The sequence below is a fragment of the Puma concolor genome, chromosome B3 (assembly GCF_028749965.1).
Source record: "Puma concolor isolate L17-30 chromosome B3, mPumCon1.1.hap2, whole genome shotgun sequence".
In the NCBI taxonomy this organism is placed as follows: domain Eukaryota; kingdom Metazoa; phylum Chordata; class Mammalia; order Carnivora; family Felidae; genus Puma; species Puma concolor.
The window spans coordinates 149,165,197-149,182,519 of record NC_141672.1 but is presented as its reverse complement, the minus strand read 5'-3'; the positions used below and the strand labels follow the sequence as shown (position 1 = coordinate 149,182,519).

Sequence of the window (17,323 nt, the reverse complement as noted above, 5' to 3'; positions counted from 1 at the left end):
TCAGGATACTTAACCCCCTAGCTCCAAGCCAAGCTGAACCCTCCACCCTCCACCGCCCACCCCCATACACGGGGGCCATGGTTGGGCAGTGACTACATTCTTCTGTGCACGGCCACAGCTCCCACATGGTGGTCTCCCTCCCAGGCCGTAGCTCTTCTGGTCTGGGACCCCTCTGTCCCAGGCGCAAGGGAGTAATGGCTCCCCTACTTCCAATCTCAGTGCTGCCCTGTCCTTTGTCGATTCCCTTCATCCTGTCTGTGTAGATGCCTGTGTAAACAGTCCCTTTATTCTGAGCTCCCCTCAATTTACCTTCTGAATGTGCTCCCCCTTTCCTGCCGGGAACCACCAGTATACAGACTGATCCAATCAGAAAACAATGCCGCGCGGTCCCGGCACACCTGGACCTGTAGTCCGGATCCAGGTGGAGGGGGCCCAGCTTCCACCCCTGCCGTATGCACCCGGCACGGGACTAGGCGGCAGGCTGAGGCTGCAACCATGACACAGAACACGTAGTGCTAAGACAGCAGGTACACGGTAACCCCGTGCTGAAACTGAAGAGGCAGTTCAGAGACAGGAAGAGCCTTGAAATGTGGCCAACCAGTTTAATGACTGACAAACCATGCAATGCCAGACTACGGAGCGCCAGGGACTCAGAGGTACAGAGGCCTCGGGGTGGGGGGGGGGGGGGGGACACTACCACACTGTCGCAGGGAACATGGGGTCACCTAACGTTGATATGGGGTAAGGGAAGGCCCACTGGCAGCTCAGACCTATGACATTTCTCAGGGAACATGCACCCCACCCCCAAAGCAGCAGGAAGCCGGCCACCTTCACTCCCGAACGTAAATCCTCGTGCAGACCACGTCATCGGCGCCAAAAGTCTGCAGAAAAGGAAAAACCATCAGAACAGATGCCTGTGAAAAACTGTTTAAAGCATATCGCTAATAAGGCCACTTACTGCCCTGTTAAAAACTCTTGGTAACAGACATTCAATTTCCTGTGCCATGTGCTCATGCTAACGGCCAAGGTCTTTTTTTCTTCTGTTTTTCTCTCTTAAGCTCCACGCTGGCAGAGAGGCAGCTGGGGAGCAGAATTGTGCGCAGTTTTCCTTTGTTTCTGAAGCCTGTGAATGCTGACTTAAGAAATGTTTTGGTTTTAAAAATTAAACTGAAAGCGGGGAGAAGTCATATTGGACGTTTCAGGGGTGGTTCCGTCTTCTCAGGAGAGCAAGGGGCCAGGACAGCTGTAGCCAGTGGGGGGGGCGGGGGGGAGACGGGGGACAGCTGGGCAGGACAGCATTGGAGGGTGGTATAAAGAAGCTTCCAGGAAGTGGCTGCCCACACTCAGTCACCTGCAAGCTAGAGAACTGGTCTGAGCAGCAGCGGATTCCAGACCCCGCTCTGCAGCACATGGCTGGGAAAGCCGGGCACGCAGGTCCCTGCCTCCCTTGCTGGTTTGGAGTGGGAGGGGTGGAATAGAACAAGATGACCCCAGAGGCTCTTTCCAGCTAAAATTCTATGGCTCTTTGTTTGTTTATCTGTTTGCTATGGGGAGGGCACAAATCGCTCCACAGACAGAGATTTTCCTTCTGGGCCCTGAGATGGTATCACCCATAAGTTAAGTTTATCTTAACTCTCCCCCAAAGTAGCAGTTATTCACAGGCCTGCCTCCTGGGCTCTCACAAGCGGTCAGAAGGGGTAAAGAGTATGTTTTAACAAAGAAAACCAAAAAACAAAATTCTCCAGTCTGAAGACCTGATGTGGGCATGTCTGCAGACATACACTTTTCGGGGGGGGGGGGGGGGCTCCTATCTCTCAGATTCTCAGAGGGGCCTGAGGCCCCAGAGAGGCTGAGAGCCTGGATAAACCTGGGCCTTCAGGTCTGGGTCCATCAGCTGACTGTGAGATGGCTCTCAGGGAACATGTGCTAGGACATGATCTTGATGTGCGTTTCAGGGAAATACCAGTTATGAGTGACACTAAGGAAGCAAATGCCCATCACCAACTTCTTTTCCAAGTAGGGGCTCCTGGTCACACGGGCACAGCTGTCCTGTGCTCCCTGCTCTGGACACCTCCTCTGTCTGCAGACAATTCTCTGTCCGGCGAAGGAGGGCAGGGGGCCCACCGAAATTCACCTCTAGATGTGCCGACCTTTCAGCTCTACGGCCACGGAGTGGTTGGGGGTTTGACTCTTTCCGTGTGCTGTGACCACCCTAGCATCTGACCCCTCACCCAGGCCAACAAGTGGCTTCATGATTCAAGAAGCAAATTACATTTCCAATCACATCTGGGATGTCTTTCTCAGCCTGCAGCCATGCTGAAAGGTTCCTGAAAGAAACTCTAGAATGTTCCGGAGTGGTCTGAGGGAAGATACTGTTTCACAGAAGGCGGCTTACAGCCCCAGGGGACAATTTGCTGTTGGCACTGGAAAAGCTTATTTCAACTTAACTAGGATAATTTGCCTCTTGTTAAAGAGACAGCATCTCCCTGCATTTTGGTTTATTAATGATAACAAGCCTTGAAACAAAAGCCCGTATTTCAGGTCTCAGATGCCAAGAATTCATGCTCCCTCTGAGGCTCATGGTCGTCGGCTGAGCCAGAGAAGGACGCACAGCGGAACGGGGCGGGGGTGGGAGTGCTGGAGTCCTTCCAGCAGACCGTGCTCTGGCCGCTGGGATGTTACAAGGTTAATAAAATCACACTTTCTTGTACAGCAAACCGGCCGGCCCTCAGCCATGCTCCAGAACTCTGGAGGTCTTTGCTGGCTCTGGTACCGGTGACGCTTTTGTTCCTTCTTCTCCTAAACTCCCATGTGTCAGCCTCAGATTGCTCCCCCAACCCCATCAAGTATTCCTTCCCTGGAAACAGCATTAACCAGGTTGCAAAGGAAGCCAGTGCCTTCTCCATAAAAGCAGAAAGTTCTTGGATCATTGCGGGGGAAGGACAGGAGAAGCCAGCTCAAGCAGCCTAATGAAGTAGCAGAGACAAGATCAACATGCAATTTCAGGGCTGAGGGCGACACCGGGGTCACGTGTTGGTGGAAGGCCTCATTCTACAGCTCGGGAAGGGAAGGACCACGCCCAGGTCACACAGGGTGGCTGTCCCACTCTGCTGGCTCCCTACCCAAGACTACAGGGTGACATTTGCTAAGACGGCCGAGGAGGAGCCGTCTTAGAGGGGAGATGGTAACAATATGCATGATAGAGAACAAAGCCGGGGGGGGGGGGGGGGGGGGGGGAGGCAGTGGGGGGTGGAGTTATTTCAGGGAAAGCTTGGTCTCTTCTGAAACATAAAGAGACACTGACATGAGCATTGCCCTGTCCTCCCTGTCTTCCTTTGCCCCCAACACCGAAAGTAAAGGAGAAGGAGGTGTGTGATTAAACTACAGGGGTTTCTAACTTGGCCTCACCAGGTACGTTTTGTGTGGCCAGGAATGTTTAAATTGTTTTAATCTGAGTATCTTTAAGTTGAGCCCACCTTTTCCAGTTGTAAAGCCCCACCGCCACACTGTGTCACACTTGCACTCGGACACTCCCCGAATTAGCATTACGTGCGGGGGCTCCCTAAGGCCAATGCAGTTTGTAAGTAAGTCTAGGGGTAAAAATGCTCTCAAAGGCTCCCAGTGCTGACGTATTAAAATTCCTGAAATCTTTCTCCGGCAGCGAAATGGGGGATGAGGAGGGGGAAGGAAAAAAAAAAAAAAAAAACAACTCTTCTGCAGAGTGAAACACCCTGCGACCTCCCACAGCCCAAGCACTCTGGCTCAGAGCGAGCCACCGCGTCGCCATGGGGATGCACAGTGCGGCCACTGCAGCCCGCCTCTGGCCCTGCTCTGCCTCTGCACTGTGCTCCTCCCACACGTAACAATGATTTCCTCTGACTTAAACTGTCACCTCAAGCTTTCCGCTCCAATGTTAACCCAGGGCAAACGGAGCCCCTCTGGGTGAGGGAGGACTGCGTTCTCACGGCCCACTGTGGGCGTCATCTGGGGACTGCGGGCTCAATCTAGGGCCCAAGCGCCTCACCAGGATGAGCTCGTCGTTGGCCAGCTCGCGGGTCCAGTAGGTTTTCGGGCCGTCGCCCTCGAGGAGAGTTTGCGTGCAGTGGATCTTGTTTTCATTCTCCCAAGTGGCCAAACTCTGCGGGTGGGAAAACCATTAGTGACATTAATTACGGTCTTGGCAGCGGGAGCAGAGACAACAATGAACACCAGAGTCACTGCTGTGGAGAAAAGCAACACATGGTCCCTGTCAGCGGGGCACGCAGCCCCGTGCTGCACCCTGTGGAGTCCAGATCCAGAGGGCTGGTCACGGATTTTATGGGGTATAAATATACCTTGTATCCCACCCCTGCACTCACACTCACACATCACTGACCCATGCTTTACATCTCCAGGAATAAAATTAGAGCATGCAGGGTTTCATTTGTGTCAAAATGGACTAGCCCTTCAAGCAATTGGGATATTAAGGACAAGAACCTTCACATCCGAACTATACAATTTTAGAACTGCCGAGACACCACATTTATAACCACACACAGAACGAACAGGCCAGGTGCTCCTCCCTGCACGGTTTTGGGATAACATCTTCTTTTCTGTTTGCCCTCAGATTGCTCTGATAAACCCGGGGATCTCCGGCTCTGAGGATAAAACGCTGCCACTTTCCAGGTTACATCCCTCTAGGAACATGGAATCATGTTGGAGGTGGGAGGTGAAAGGGGCATGCCCTGCAGTTTCCCCAGTATCTGCACAAAGCAAAATGCTCTACAGCTGGGTAGGGCAGGGGTGGGGGTGGGGGGTTGGGGGAGGGGGATATGGAATGTGCACATACTCACTTTCTAACTAGCATCTGGGGAATAAAAAGCCCCAACTTTCCAGGCTGTTGCGTGAGCCTTTGAGTTTTTATAGGAATCACTGTCACTGGCAGTAGCCACCAGCGATGTCCCCAACTGAGCCCTGCTGACTGCCAGGCTGTCTCCTAGTGACTCCCAGACCTTCACTCTTACTACCTCTACCCACTCTTTTGTTTTTTACAAACGGTACAGTGACTAGAGGCTCAGATTCTGGCAGCTCCAACCCCGGACATCGTTTTCTGGCCATGTCAATTCTGTGGGCCAAATATTGTCACGTGGGTCACCTCCTGGGGGCTGTGTCTCTGTGTCCTTCTCTCAAACCCAGTGCCCAGAGAGTCCCACCCTGCAGATCAAATAGGCAATACTCAGGAAAGGTGAAAATCAATTTCTCACTTTCTCCAACTTTTTTTTGTTGTTAACACTGTAATAGGAGGGAGACTTTTTTAAGAAAAGGTAGCAGCAGCGATTTTTTTTTCCATCTGTCCCCCCACTCTATTCCAGAGATCAATGATACGCAATTTTTGCCCATCTAAAAAAGGAAATGTACAGCCGCTCGCTTCAGTCCGCTGGTTCATCCCTGGGGCCGATATACGTAGAAATACAAAAGTCTTGCTCTTGAGGACTAAGAAAGCCCTTCTCCCCGCCAGAATCTGCCTTGCTTTTGGAAGGATTTCGCCTTTCCTTTAAGACAGCAAGCTGAGGGCCGGAGGGAGAGGTGCCTGCCCAAAAGGCTGCCTAAGCTGGATCCGGAGCGTCCCCGGGGGGCCCCCGGGGACCCGGGGGGGGGGGGGGCGCGGGCGGGAGGCGAGCGCTGCAGCTCCACCTGCGACAGGAGACGTGGCGACGGCGCAACCCGGACCTGCGGCCCCTGCAGCCCCTGCAGCTACCTCCGCGCCGCAGCGCCAGCGCCTGGGCTCGCACCCGCACCCGCTCCCGCTGCGGACGCCGCCGCCCGGGGACTCCGGCAGCTCCCGCGCGGCTGCGAGCGCGGCGGGGCGGGGCGGATCGGGGGTGGGGTGGGGTGGCGTGGCGTGGCGGGGTGAGGGCAGACCCTCTCCCCAGCCCAGGGCAACCCACTAGCACAAATCCTCCCTGCAAACAGCCTGTGCGCGCGCTGCAAGGAAAGCGCGCCACAGGCTGCGGCGGCCCGGGGGTGGGGGTGGGGGTGGGGATGGGGGGATCCGGAACGCCGCCCGGCTGCGGGGCCTCACCCTGCACTTGCGTCCGTCCACAGTCTCCTCCTCGAAGCCTTCTCCGACCTTGAAGTTGATCTCGGTGGTGCGCACCGTGGTGGAAGTCTTGATGTAGAACTGATCCCCGTCCTGGCGGATCTCCACGTGCGGCTTGGACGCGGCCGCCACCGCCACTTTCCGCAGCATGGCGTTCACACCTGCGCGGGACCGGAGGGCCGCGCCGCGGACTCAGGTTCCAGGGCCGGCCCGGCACTCTCCAAACCCTCCGACCACAGACAGGGACCTCAGGACGGACCCACTCCTCCCCCGACCCTCGCCCGGATTTCCGAGGTGAGACGCTGACGCTCGGGGTGGGGGTTGGGGTGGGTAAGCGGCTTTTCCCGAGCAGCACGGTGAACTCGAGTCTCCCAGTGTAAAGGCCCTGACCCGTCCCGGACTCCGGCGAGGATCCCCCCTTGCGCGGCTCCAGCACGAGACGAGGCCGAACCGTCGGGGAAGGCGCCCGGCCTCCAGCGTTCGTCCGCGGGGCGCGCGGCTCCCGGGCTGCCCTCGCCGGAGCTCCCACGGGGTGGCCCTGGGACGCTCCCTTCGCCCTCGCCCTCGCCCCGGGGACTCCCCGCTGCCCGGGCCGGTCCCGGAGCCCACCCCCGCGGGTCCGGGGCGCCTCGGGGCCGCTCGCCCTCGCAGGCGCGCACCGACCGCGGCGGCTTACCCAGCGCCTTGAGGAGCTCGTCGAAATTCTCGCTGCTGCGCATCTTCCAGGTGCCGGCGAAGTTGGGCATGGCGCGGGCTGCGGGCGGCTGCGGACGGCTGCGGACGGCTGCGGACGGCTGCGGGCGGCGACGGCGCGGCGGGCTCGCTGCAGCTGCAGGGCGGAGACTGACGCTCTGCGCCCAGCCCGCGCGCCCGAAGTCCCGGGGAGGGCGCCCCCCGCCCCCGCCCCGCCCCCGCCCCGCCCCCTGCCCCGCCCCCGCCCCCCGCCGCCCTAACCGCTACCCGGCTCCCAGCCCGCGGGGCCTCGCGCCGCGGTCGGCACCCCGGTCTCGGTGCTGCGGTGCTGCGGCCCCGGAGCCCGCTCTCCTGCAGCCGGGGGTGGGCCCTGGGGGCGCGTCGGACGCTACAGCACTGGCCCCGGAGCGGACAGTTGCCGCAGCGGGGCGGTGGGGACGTGGGGGAAGCATTGCATCAGCCTCTGTACTCGTGTGCATGCTTGAGAGTAACTCTGATATAAAGTTGAAATAAAGTGCGTGGTGGGGCCGTCTGGGTTGGGAGCCGCGCCCTCCCGGTCGTGCCTTCGGGGTGTGCGCAGCCGGTTTCCCACCGCTCCAGTGCGGGGTGCTATTCCGCACCCCCCCACCCCCACCCCCACCCCACCCCCACACAACCCTGGCGCAGGACCAATGGGAGCGAGTGGCGGGAAAGGCCCAGCCCCGCGCGGCCCAGGCCCTGCGCGGAACCGGGGTCCCGCGGGGTTGCTGGCCCTCACCGTGAGCGTGCCCAGGGCAGGAGGCGGCTCAGGCCGCAGCGCCACCGGACTGCGGTCGCCAGGGCTGGACACAATGACCCCGGAGCGCTAGGCAGGAGCAGGCTGTTCTGCCCAGAAGTGTGGCTCTGCACAGCACAAAGGAAGTCCCCCTTGTCCCTTTGCTCCCGAATACACACCAACCACGTCTAAGTCCCCGTGGTGTCTCCAGCCAGGGGCACAGACACTCCACCAGCCCTGTGAGCCTCCACGCCAGACGCCGAGGTTTCCTTCCGGTCTCTGTCCGCTGTTCCTTCGTGCCTGTGCCTCAGCCAGCCTGCACGACTCGGGGTTCTAGGAGCCGCCATGCCTCTGCCCCTGAACCCTGTCCCCGAAATGCCCTTCTCCTCTCCTCTCCTCTCCAGGTCACTAAAATCCATCCTCGTGCCATCTCTTTTGTGACATTCGCGTTCCCAATCGGATATGATGATTTTCCTCTCAACCCACAGGATCCTCGTTTGGCTTTGCTCTTGTTCGGGTTCCTCCCGCCGTAAACTGAGCTCGTGCGGTGCAGTGACCGAGTGTTCGTCCATCAACCTGTCCTCTCTCGCTCAAGCTCAGCCAGGTGGGGCTCCATAAATAAGCATTGGTTGGAAGACGGTGTAAGTGTTGTATAGCCCTGAGGAAGTGGGGAGGGGGCCCCCAGAGGGCTGCAGGAATCTGCGCTCAGTCCCTGCTTGAACAGGCTCCGGACCTCTGGAGGTGGCTGGGGTTGGGCTCCTGCCCTGAGGCCCTGAGGCCCTGAGGAGCTGTCCTAGAAACCCACTGAGGGTAGGACAGGGGAGAGAGACCATCCCCGCTGGCAAGAGGTGTGGGCAGGGCTGGCCTTACCGGTGTGAGGCATGTGCAGTCACACAGGCCCCTGTCCTCAGGGGGGCTTGGTGGTTGGTTCAATGCTCTGCAATTGCCATCTTGAAATCCTTAATCAGTTTTGGACAATGTGTCCTGCATTTTTATTTTGCAATGGGATCCGCCAATTATGTAGCTGATCCTGAGTGTGGGAGGCAGAGGATAGGCTTGCTACACACTCAAACTCGCTTCACAGAGTCTCTGCTGTCTCTACAGTGAGGGAGCAAAACGGGGGTGCCATCCAGCTAATGCAAGCCTCCACCCCCACCCAACACTGCTCCCCAGCAAGTTTTTTCAAATATGTTTTTAAAGTTTATTTGTTTTGAGAGAGAACGTGAGCAGTGGAGGGGCAGAGAGAGAAAAGAGAGAGAGAGAATCCCAAGCAGGCTCCATGCTGTCAACACAGAGCCTGATGTGGGGCTCAGACCCACAAGCTGTGAGATCGTGACCTGAGCCAAGATCAACAGTTGGACGCTCAGCCGATGAGCCACCCAGGCGCCCCTAGGCTTTTGCCATCTTAAGACCAGGGCTGGGGAGGAGCTGGAGGGGCTGGAGGGCAGCAGAGTTGGGAGTCAGGACCATAGGGAAAGCCCCTGAGGATGAGCGAGTCTGTGGGTGAAGCGTGCACGTGACTGGCAGGTCTTGAAGCAGAGGCAGTGGCTAGGCAAAGGGGGAGAGGAGAAGAGGAGGGAGGAGGTCGTGGTAATAGAATGGAGGGATGGGGTGAGAGGGACCCCGTGAAGTCGTCCACCCTCCAGCTGGGGCTGCCGTGACGGGAAGACAGCGGGTGGTGCATTGTCCAGGCACCAAGGGTGGGAGCAGGGTCCAGGAATGGGGAGGGCACAGCCAGTTCGGCATTTCTGGGGGAAGTGGGCCTGGGTCCTTGTGAGCCTATGGTGCTTAGTCATGACGTTTGAAGGTGGCCCGGACACACAAAAGGGGCTAGGGCTTCTTAGGAGCCCGAAATCTCATCAGGGGGCAAAGGGAGGGGAGGGCAGGCTCCTGTCACTGGGCCTGGGGGACCCAGAGTGAAGAGGGCAGAGAAAACACTGCCACCGTGGTGCCTCTGTGGACCTAGCCTCAGGATCCATTGCACGGTCCCTGCTGGGTAGGGATCCAGCTCAGGCCTGGGCCTCAAACAGGTTGGCAGAATCGCCCTACCCCTCTGAGCCTTCCTGCCATCCCTCATTCCTTCTCCAGTTTGACTCTTCTGTTCACCAACTCCTGCCAACCACCTTTCTGAGCTGGGAACTGGGCTTAGATCTGGGAGCAGTGACCACTGAAGGTCCAGATCCTGTCTCGAGGGTCCAAATGTTTAACCAGGGCGGGGGATCCTAAACCATCTGTGATCACTGCTGATCGGGCTGCTGGCGCCCGAGAGGCAGGCGGTTGGCCTGACTTGGGTCAGGATGCAGAGCCCATCCAGAGGGGTGTGATCAGAAAGAACCACGTGTGTTGAGATGGGAGCTGTGAAACAGTGCCTGTATTTGGGGGACCACATGTCTTCCTGCGTGGCTGGAGTGCATAGCCTGAAGGGGGTTAGCAGGGGGTGACAGGAGGTGAGCAGAAGCACACGGGGCCACGAAGCAGTGTTCCCAGAGTGGAGGCCCGTGGAAGGGTTTTGAGCAGAGGTGAGCTGTGGTCCTGTTGTCCGTTTGCGAAGCTGCCCCAGCCTCAGTGTCGGGAACGCATGGGAGGGTAACACTGCCAGGGCGCCGGGAGGAAGCCCATGCCACAGCTCCCGGACCCCAGCACGCAGAGTGGAGGTGGGAGGGCACGACGGCAGACGTGCGAACCAACAGACGGACGCAGGGAGACAGAGAGGACAACAGACAGTGGGGGCCAGGGTTTGGGGCCTGCGCATCCTGTGAGGTTGGAGAGCGTGTGCCCTGGGGCTGCTGGGGCGGCAGGGAGGCAGGCAGAGATGAAGACTGCCATTTGGGAGAATGAGGGAGCCCTTCAGGTGCTGATACACATCAGGAATCTCAGAGGGGCCCTCAGCGCGCGCATCTGGCTCTGGTGCTTGAAGCCCGCACCCGTGGAGCCTCCTGCAGAAGCCGCTTTGGTCGATTCCACAGGAGGTATTGTAAGAAGCGACTTGGTCAGATTGCGTCTTGGACCCGTCCCTCTGGCGGCCTGTAAGGAGGACGGACGGAGGCTGGCGGAGAGCCCAGGCGCTGGCCTGTGAGGAGCTGGATGCAGGTCCAGGCAGAAGATAAATGGGCTGAGCTCGGGGAGGGCCGGGTCGAGCAGTGCCTGGACGGGAAATCGGGAGATCGGGAAATCGGCAGGGCCCCTCATGGCTCCCACAGGGGCAAGTCCATGAGCCCTCTGTGGACACCTCAGGGTCAGGCACCTTGGGATCCAGGGACCCCAGAGTCCAGGCCAAGGCGGCTGTCTTCAGCTGGCCGCTGTTGCCTCTGGGGTAAGGCCAATTCCTGGAGTTTCCTCCCCTGATGCAGATTTCTCAGAAGCAGGAGCTGGGGCCTGGGCCCTCTCTCCAAGACCCCTTTGTTCTCTGCCTTTGCAGACCCCTTGTTTCCAGCTCCCCCCCAGGCCACTGACCTGCCTCCGTCCTGGCCTTTTTGCTGAGCTTTGCTACTTTTGCCTGGAGGCAGGCCAGAGCCCCAGCCTCCCAGGGGCCCGTTGGCCTGGCCCCATGCCCTCAGGCAGGCCGAATTCATGCCGGAAGAATGGGGGTCAGAGTTCAGTCCCTGAAAGCTGGGGACTCTGGAGAGGGTCCCAGTGGGGGTCTTCAGGACAGCTCTCTGTGGCGGGGAGGGGGGGTGGCTGGGGACACTGCTGGGACAATCTGGGAGTCAGCAGAACAGGACAAAGAAGACCTGGATTGTGGGGCAAGGCCGGGGTAGGCGCCCACCTGCCCTTCTGGGTGAGCTTCTTCCAGGTTAACAGAGTGCAAGAAGCACTGGATGGCGGGTGTCACCAGGCCGGCGGCGGTCCTGGCGACCACGGAGTCCCACAGAGGAACAAACACAAGTCCTTAACAGTTCTTGGCTTTTACTAAGTATCAGGCATGGGAGCAAGTGCTCCATGAATACTCACACACGCAGGTATGGGTTCATCCCTCCTACACTGCCGTCCCGTGAGTACTCACGCGCGTACACTTGCATTCATTCATCCTATCCCGCTGTCCCGTGAGTGGCACTCAGTCATTGGTGAGGAGACTGCAGCACAGGAGGTCATCAGCTGGTTGGGACAGATCTGGGCAGTGAGCCCAGGAGGGCTGGCCCCAGATGTGAGCTCTTACCACCCCACTCTGCTGGCTCATCATGCACATGGAGGGGGCTTCTGGCCCCTGGCCAAGCGATGAAGTGGAGCGGGGCCCTCATCCCTGGCTGCCGGCCCCAGGCATCGGGCTTGTGGAGATCTCCAGGACCTGGGATTTCTGACCTTTGAACCTACGGAGAACAACTCTGCTTAAAACCCGGAGCCGGAGGAAGGGGTGTGGCAGGTCCAACTCTGTCAACCTGGGCATTAGTCCCAGACTGCCGTCGAGAGCCCATTCCCTGTGGAGCAAGTCAAAGCACGGTGAGCCTCAGTGTCGTCCTCTGTGACGTGGAAACGAAAATCCCAGCCACGTCTGCCCTAAGAGGTAAAAGGAACTCATGAAAACCAAGGGCGGTGCACCCCTCTCAGTCCTGGCTCGTCCACCAGCCCCCATTGGAGCTCTGGCTTGTCCTTGGAGCGATGGTTTCACTCATCCATCAAATATTTATGAAGCACCTACTTTGTCCAAGGGCCTGCAATTCTCAAACTAACCCAAGGGGGTTGTTATTACACCCACTTTATAGATTTGGAAACTGGGGGTTAGAGGTTAAGTGACTCACTCAAGGTCAAAGAAGTCAGGGTGTGAATCCATGATTGTCTCCATCCGGGGTCTGAGGCTCCTAAAAGCTGAGGTGTGAGGCTGGCCCCCAAATTCCATGAGGTGGAGGGGAAGAGGGAAGTCGAGTAGCAAGCCAGCCCCTAGTAAGAGGGACAGGCCCAGGGACAGAGGGACAGGGGAGCGTCCACGTGACGCAGGAGCAGGAAGGAAGGACTGTGCCAGGGTCAGGCCGGGAGCCTTCAGGGAAGGGGACACCTAGGGAAGCTGGAGGGCTCTGAGTTTGCCGGGTGAACATCTCAGACCGAGGCAGCAGCAAGAGCACAGCCTGGTGGCTCGAAAGGCAGGGAAAGGTAAGGGGATGTCCCGTAGGCTGCAGCAGGAGAGCAGGGGTCTGAGAGCTGGGAGCCAGCCTGAGGGTGTCACGGAGGAGCTGGGAAGGCTGCCTCTCCTGCTGGAGGACACTCTGTCGGGGACACCGCCTGTTGGGGACACCACCTGAGAGGGACACTGACTGCCTGTCGGGGACACCACTGAAGGACAAGCACTACATGCAGGTGTCGGGTGTCTACAGCATGGTGTGGGGCCCGCCGCGGTTGCTCGCTCCTGTTCCTCCAGGTCTGAAGCGTGTCCGTGACATCAGAGCAGGGACCACGTCCCACTGGCCACTGATGCGACGGCTGATTTCCCCCTTTCTAAGATGTGCTTGGCCTTTGTTTCAGTGGTGTAGGTGTAGGTGTGTGCACGTGTGCATGTGTACGTGTGCGCGTCCCGGCCTTTACGTGCCCGTCCCTGGGTATGTGCGGGTGTGAGCTTGGTCTCTGTTCTGTGTGCGACTCAGTGTGTCAGGCCACGTGTGTCTGCGTGTCTCCGACTTGGGGTCACCAGCGGTCCTGGTTTGCCTGGGACCGAGGGGTTCCCGGGACCCGGGAGCTTCGGAGGTGAAGTGAGAAAGTCATGGACAGACCGGGATGAACGGGTCACCCTGCTGTGGTCTGTCCGGATGCACTTGCTCCGTGACTGTGTTTTCTGTGCTTCGTATGCTGTGTTTCCCCGGCTGCAGACTGTGTGTGTCCACGGCGTGTCCCGATCTGTACTGTTGTCACCTGTGTGCTCTGGGGAGTTCTCTCTGCGTGGGCCATGTCTGCTCGGGTCCCCGAATCCTCCCTCCACCTGTGAGCCTGTGTCTGAGGGGGATGCTGAGGTCCGGGGTGGACACTGGGCCCTTTCCAGGTGACCCTCCCGGCCGTGTGTGTCCCTGCTGTGGGCCTGCTTGCCCCGCCAGCCCCTCCTGTGGCTCAGCTGCCTTCTCTCCAGCCCCAAAGCCCACTGATGCTTCTTCCCAGGCTAGGCCCCAGGCCTGAGCCACTGCAACAGACAGTTTAGCGTCCCAGCCCCTGGTCCTGCAGGCGGTGGTGGGACCAGCCCTCTGAGCTCCTCGTGGCTGGTACAGTTCCCAGCTCTTCTCTCAGCACCCTGCACCCTCCATGAGCCCCTCCTCTGTCTCCTTGTCTTCCAGGTACCCCTGTTTCTCCCCTACACCCCATGCCCTTACAATCCCCGCTCTTCCCCAGACCGTATTCTTTTTAAAATTTTTTTAATGTTTTTATTTATTTTTGAGAGACAGAGTGTGAGCAGCCAAGGGGCAGAGACAGGGAGACACAGAATCCGAAGCAGGCTCCAGGCTCTGAGCTGTCAGCACAGAGCCCACGATGTGGGCTTGAACCCACAAACAGAGAGATCCTGACCTGAGCCAGAGTCAGACGTTCAACTGGCTGAGCCACCCAAGTGCCCCCCTCAGCCCCTATTCTTGAAGTCGTACCCCTTGTCTCCCGCTGGCACTTCCTTCCCTGTCCACCCCAGGTGGAGTCCAGCATCCCTCCTCTGCCTCCCACGGTCCAGGGTGGGCTCACCACAGGCAGCGGGGGCAGAGGAGAAAGAGGGAACTCACCATCTACAGGGCCCCCAGGTGCCAGGCACCGGGCTTGGCCCTGTGCTACATGGACACGTAATTCCTACCACCGTCCTGGGAGCTAGGTGTCCTTGTGGCTCCTTTTCAGGTAAAGGAACCAAGACTCAGAGGGGCTGAGCCTCCGGCCCAAATCACACAGGAGGTGACGGAGCTGGGTCCAGAGTCCAGGCTCCTTCCAGCAGGCCCCCTTGGCACCTGTCATGCGTGCTGGTGTGTCTGTCCAGCCCGCTGGCAGGCTGAGACCACGCCGGTCTTACAGTCAGCACAGGCCCGGGCACCTAGCGGGCACTCCGTGAAGGTTTGCTGAATGAGTGAATGCCCTGCTCTTGAAAATGACAGCCTCAGCTTTCACCAGTCTGATTTATACGAGTGCTGGGATCCTCTGGGCTGCAGGGCTGGGGGCCGGCGGCTATAATTTATCAGGAAACACGGCAACGGTCCCAGCCTCCCGTTCAGTGCAAAAGGAGAGGGTAAATTGATGGCCAGCAGCCCTGCACCGGCAAGGGCCCTGGCCTTGCTAACAGGGTAGAGCAGGCGACAGAGAGGCCCTCCGACCGTCCGCCACGTGGGCCCATCCACCTGCTGCCTGGAGGTGGCCACAGGGCGGTCAGCTGCCTCTCATCGATCGCCCGCTCAGGATGCCAAATGGTGCCTTTGAAAGTCCATAAAGAAAGCGACACCCATTCGTCCCTGATCAATCACCTCTTGCTGCCCCTCGTGCGGCACGTGCAAGCACAGCACAATGCCTGCCCGTCACGGGGGCTCAATCACCGTCTCGGGATTAATGGTTTTTCAGACGAGAGCGACGCCCACCTCCTCCTCCCTCGGCCCCGGCCAGGCGTCTCCGGGACAATGCTGCCGTGGCTGGAGAGCCTCCCCCATTCCGGCGGCCCTCCTTAATCGAGACTGACGGATGTGGGGCGTGTGTCCGGGCTCCTGCAGCTGCCTCAGCCTCCCCACATGTCCGGGGGCTTCTGTCCAATCAATGAGGCAGCTGGGTGCGCTCCGCGAGCCCCACCTGAGGGGCCGCGGCCTCCGGCCTCTGCCAGCCTAGGTCTGCAGACCCGGTGGCCCCTCTGGGGAAGGCGGGAGCTGGGACGCTGGCTTCCTTCTCCCCTCCCCCCCCAGCGACAAGGCCCCTCTTCCTCCGAGGCCGCCCCAGCCTGGGCTGTGAGTGATGAAGAGGGCTTTCCTGGCCTGTGATGGTGATTGCATTACTGCTGATAACTCGAAATTAATCACTGTAATAAGACCCGCCAGGCTGCCGAAGGAGCCCCAGGACAGCCTGCATTCCGGCAGCACCACACTTCCTGCCGGGCACAATCATGTCCTCATCCTCAGGGCTCCCTGAGGCCCTGCAGGATGTGAATATTTAATTAACGTCCCTCCCCTGCTCACTGGAGTGTTTGTAAATATGATTCATGGGCTGTATTGTTACCTCAGCTGAGCATTCCCAGCCCCCCTCGGCCTGCCAGCATCTCCCGGGCAGAGCCAGCCGCCAGGCAGCTCGACCCCTCCCAGCGCCGCCCATGCCCCGGTGCCCACGCAGGATGGGGCATCATCCCAGGGGGCCCTGGGCACAGCCCACCTCCCCTTCCCAGGCCAGAAATCACAGGCCACGTTGTTTGGACCCGCAGTTAGTCGAGGGGCCTCTGAGGAGTGGCCCCCCCAGGGGCAGAGGCCTGACCAGGCTGGCTGTTCCAGGGAGCAGGGAAGGACCCCAAGGGAAGGCATGACTCCGCCCCACCCCCCACTTGGAAACAAATACGCACACGGAAACCGGACAACTCCTGGGCACCTTCCCACCAGGGTGAACGAGGCAGATACCGTCACTCTGACAGGGGCAGATGTGGGAACAGGAGACCGGGGTCCTTTTCCAGGCTCTGACATGTGCTCGCTGACCTTGGCCGGGTCATTGGTCAGTTTTAGCGTCCTTCTTGTGCACACGGTAATTGCTCACAGGGTGAATGTGGTTGTATGCGCAGGGGGAGGTGTGACGCGGTCAGAGCTAGGAACTCTGTCCCTGCGCAGGTGGGGAACCAACACCCCGAGGGAAAGGGAGTCGCCCAGCAGCAGTGGAGGCTGGCAGGTACGGTGCACCCGGCGACCCTGAGCTGCGGCCTTTTTCTGCCGCAGGGTTTGGAAAGGAACCACTTGACTCATTCAGCTCCGTTCCCTGGTTTGCTTGAGGGGATTATTAGTGTGGGAACAAAGGGAGGGCACTTCTCCGTAGACCCCCCACCGTACCCCCCCCCCCCCCCCCCCCCCCCCCGCCCCGCCACCACCACTGGCTGCCAGGATGCTGCAGCCACGGCTGGTGGCCACGTGGTGGGGAGCGGGGCCAGCTCTCCGGCACATCCTCAGTCCGGGGGTCTACCTGGAGCACCGTCAGAAGCTGCCCCTGCACCCTCACCAGGGCCCAGGCTGACCTTGTGGGGCACCACCCGACACACAGACACGGGCTCCGGGGAGAGGACGGGCCTTCCCTGCCCTCACGGAACTGGCACCCGTGTCCCCTCAGCTGCTGCCCCGGTGGCCTCATCCTCATTCTCAGCAAGCAGCCCCTCCCGACCCTGAAACCGCTCCTCAGTGCCCCAGCCTCAGAATCTGCCCAAGGGCCCCAAGGGCCTTCGTGACCTGGGCCCTGCATCCCGCCTGGCCTCAGGTCCCCCACGGCCGCCCCCTGAAACCACGTGCCCCTTCCACGCTTTGTGCTGATCTCCCTTCTGTCTGCCTGGCAAACCCCTCATGGTTCAGACCCGGCTCACAGGACCCCAAATCCGGAAGCTTCCCGACACTTGCCTCTGCCCCGCGCCCCCCCCCCCCCAACAGCCCCTGGCAGACCAGAGCGCTCGCCCTATTCATTTATACGTCCATCTTGCCCGCAGTCTGCGAGCAGTCTCGGGGCCCGGAGCCCAGCCGGGCCTGCTACAGAGCGGACCTCAGAGACGGCCAGCGAGGAGACGAGCTCCCGCATGCGGTTCTCAGGCCGGTTGCACACGCTCGCTTGCCTCTATAGCAGCTGTTCTGGGGGCTGCGTACTTCCCTCCCTCCCCAGGCCTTTGTCTGCCCTGTTCCTCACCGGGGTGGGGG

The 17,323-nt window shown here is 59.7% G+C and overlaps 1 protein-coding gene across 1 annotated transcript; it reads right to left on the bottom strand.

The window, feature by feature from the left end:
• Positions 1-588: 588 nt before the first annotated feature.
• On the bottom strand, positions 589-6,897 carry CRABP1 (cellular retinoic acid binding protein 1). Its single transcript, XM_086711790.1, has 4 exons — positions 6,756-6,897; positions 6,062-6,240; positions 4,025-4,138; positions 589-881 (listed from the first exon to the last, which is right to left on the bottom strand). The coding sequence occupies exons 1-4, from the start codon at positions 6,823-6,825 to the stop codon at positions 831-833; spliced, it is 414 nt and encodes a 137-aa protein (XP_086567916.1). The 5' UTR covers positions 6,826-6,897; the 3' UTR covers positions 589-830.
• Between the last annotated feature and the right edge of the window lie 10,426 nt (positions 6,898-17,323).